Source organism: Gavialis gangeticus, unplaced genomic scaffold, assembly GCF_001723915.1.
Source record: "Gavialis gangeticus isolate Ggan-Ray unplaced genomic scaffold, GavGan_comp1, whole genome shotgun sequence".
Classification (NCBI taxonomy): domain Eukaryota; kingdom Metazoa; phylum Chordata; order Crocodylia; family Gavialidae; genus Gavialis; species Gavialis gangeticus.
The window spans coordinates 8,893,028-8,896,159 of record NW_017728980.1 but is presented as its reverse complement, the minus strand read 5'-3'; the positions used below and the strand labels follow the sequence as shown (position 1 = coordinate 8,896,159).

At 53.6% G+C, this 3,132-nt stretch overlaps 1 protein-coding gene across 1 annotated transcript in view; it reads left to right on the top strand.

The window, feature by feature from the left end:
* Positions 1–2,002, top strand: part of SPATA19 (spermatogenesis associated 19) — a 10,630-nt gene extending 8,628 nt beyond the window's left edge. The window contains exons 6-7 of the mRNA XM_019508668.1: positions 1,233–1,317; positions 1,926–2,002. Coding sequence (XP_019364213.1) covers positions 1,233–1,308 — 76 coding nt within the window. The 3' untranslated portion in view covers positions 1,309–1,317; positions 1,926–2,002. The remainder of the gene's footprint in view (positions 1–1,232; positions 1,318–1,925) is intronic.
* The last annotated feature ends 1,130 nt before the right edge of the window (positions 2,003–3,132 follow it).

Sequence of the window (3,132 nt, the reverse complement as noted above, 5' to 3'; positions counted from 1 at the left end):
TGAGTGATTTTCCAGTGGAAGAGAGATCCCAGTGCCTTAGCTGACCAGTCTTCACTGGCTAGGGATGAGCCCAACCAAGATCAACCCTCTGCTAGCTCAGGTGTTCTCCCGGCTGGGTGTTCAACCTGCCTTCCCGGCGGCACGTCACAAGAACAAGGGTGCTGTCCATGGAAGGGGACAGAGTCAAACCTGAGCAAAGGAAATGCTTTGTTCATGCAGTAGGTGCAGGTCATTCGACCATCAAACTCATTGCCACAGGGAGTCATCGAAGGCAGAGGTTTCAATAGTGACTATTTACATGGACTGGAAGGTTATTCAGGCTTATAACAACTAGTGCCAAACAGCAAGGATTTGGGGAAAGGCTAAAAATCTCCCGTTCCAGGCATTCAACCTGCTCTCTAGCCATTAGGATGAACCTTTGTAACAACAGATTTCCCTACAGCCACCTCCTGCGAGGTTCCTGCACTTTCATCTGAAGCCCCTGGAGTTGGCGGCTGTCAGACAGACAAGTGGGCCGGGTGGACCTGGGGTCTCATCCACTGTGTCCATTTCCAAATTCTTCTGCATGCCTTGTTAGAGCCCAGTGTTTCTCAACCTGGGGGTCATGACCCAAAAGTGGGTTGCAAGAATATATGGAAGGGCCGTGAACGAATTTAAGCAACAGATCAAACTTTTAAAAATGGATTCTCCTTTAAAGAAGAAAAACATGGGAAGCCGTGGCTTTTCCCTTGTAGGCTGGCAGGGGTCCAGCTTGCGAGGGGTTGCTTGGGGCCCTGCACGCACCCCTCTGCCCCACACACTAGGGCCTGGGGGGCAGCAGGTTCGGAGTGAGGGGCACTGGGTTGGGACAGGCCATCGATGTTTACAAATGGGTCCTGGTACAAAAAAAGTTGGGAACCACAGCGTTGGACAACATCAGCTCACGTCCACTGTCATCACTTCATCATCCCTTGATTCACTTTCAGCATTGGCTTTCTCGGTGCTTTACCCGTTAGGGGTTGAACCACAGATTCCCCTAAGTAATCTCCGCTACAGGACAATCGTGTCACGATGCCAGGCCGCTACCTGGATGCTGCAGCGAAGCAGCAGTGTGCTGGCAGCTCTTGGCAGCGTTCCCGCTCTGCGGTGGTGGGCCAAGCCCTGCGATTTCCCCAGTGCAGTGGTGGACCAAGGAAGCTGTTTCCCCCAGTGCAGTACTGAGCAGACCCCTCCATAACTCCCTGTTCCTCCAGTGTATCCCAGCTCATGATCCAAGCTATGCAGGACAACTTGTCGAACACTGACATCCGGGCCACTCTTTCAAGCTGAAGACAGCAGGTGAGGCAGCGGGCCAGGTACAACGGTTGAGACAAGGAGTCCAGCTCCCTCCTAGAGAGGCAGGTTGTTGTAGCTTCTCCAAGCCTGCCATGCCCCTTGACAAGCTGGGCCTGTCCGGCAGCCCAGCTGCAGGAGCTCTGCCTCTGCTAGGGCTTGCAGAAGAACTCAAGCTGCATTTTTATTCAGCCCTGGGTTTTCTCCCCATCACTGCTTCCACCCGCGCCCTTCCAGTTCATCCCAGTGGGCTCCCCCTCTCCCATTCCTGAGCTGGGGATATGCCTGGGCCCAGTATGAGGGGGCAATATTTGGTGTCAGACTTTCAGCTCCAAGAAGGTATCGACATCCAAGCCAGTTTTAGGGGGCGAAACCAGAGGCCAATTTTGGGCCCCACCAGGCTGAATTATCCCAAGTCACCCAGTGAGCAGATGGGTGGGGGAGAGGGCCCTTTGCCCAAATCCCCACTTATCTAACAGCATTTCTGGGTAAACCGGAGTTTTCCACTGAGTGCATTGAGGTCCCCGGGGAAAGATACTCCTATGTCCTTTCTGCTCGGGGTCCTACCTCTTGGCTCAGCGCTGAACTAACGCTCCTCTTGTCCTGTATCAAAGGGTCCTCGGGCCAATTCAGAGCAGATCGGCTGGAAGCATGGCTGGGGTGATAGTTATCTTCTGATTCCCAAACCAGATGAATAAATAAAGACAGTTGTTTAAGGCATCCTAGAGTCCTGCTGCTTCTCAAGCAGGCTCGGCCCCGGCTCCGTGCAGCCGTCCGAGCTGCTTGGCAAGGACTTCCCGGCAGATGGGAGTGTTTGCTTGAAGGATGGCAGCGTGCAGAGAGGGAGGGGAGGAGTGAAGGCGGCCAGAGAAACGGTGGGAAGCTGGAAGAATAAGAGAACATGCCTGCCTGCCAGAGGACTTGCCCTGCCCAGCGCCCGCTGTCTGTCTGTCCCTCAGTCTCTACTTAACCGGCTGGTTTTTATCTTGGCACCTGAGATGCTTCAAGAAGGGATGGATGCTCCGTGCCCCAGTGCTGGCTGTTTTACCGTGGGCAAAGCTGGAGCGATTCTTGATCCAAGTCCTGTCCGTGCCCTGAAGGCGGGGTGGGGGGCAGCACTGGCAGACAAGGTTCTGTGGGTAGATGTGATATTTTGTATTAGACCAACTCAATACTTGGGGAAATTGTTCTTTGCAAGCTTTTGTGCACAAACACCTTCAGGCATAGAGAGAGGTGGTGGGGACTTGCAGATTTGCTAAGGGGATTAGGGATAGCAACAGTCCCCCACCTGCCCTCTCCCTCGCAGAGGTCATTCATTGCTGTGGTATTGAGACCGTCCTTGTGAGGTTGCATTTCCCATCTCGTAGAATCATAGATCCAGTGAATCTCATAGTTCCGGTATAGCCTGTGATGCATGTGCAAGTTTCTCCCCAGAGATTTTGCCTTCATGTTCCTCTGTGCATTTGTGTTTGTGTTGTGGCAATGGCCAGAGGCCTTCCTTATTCGGGGAGCAGGGCTTCGCTGTGCCTTGGGCCATACAGATCCCCAGGAAGACACAGGCCCAGCCCTGGAGAGTTGTCCATCTCGAAGAGCAAGCTGCTGCTGGCCCGCGGCGTGTTAGTTGTGCGTCTATATACCAGTACTTCCCTTCACAAGGTTGCTTATATTCTGAATGCTGGGAAAAGGGGCTCTGGGGATCTTCAGGGAAGAAACGGGAGCGAGAAGAGAATCACTGCATTGAGAGATGAGTGTCAAAAAGCGGGCATGGAGGAGGGCGCTCTTACCCCTGCACCTATATCACGTGGTTCCTGGCTGTCCTGG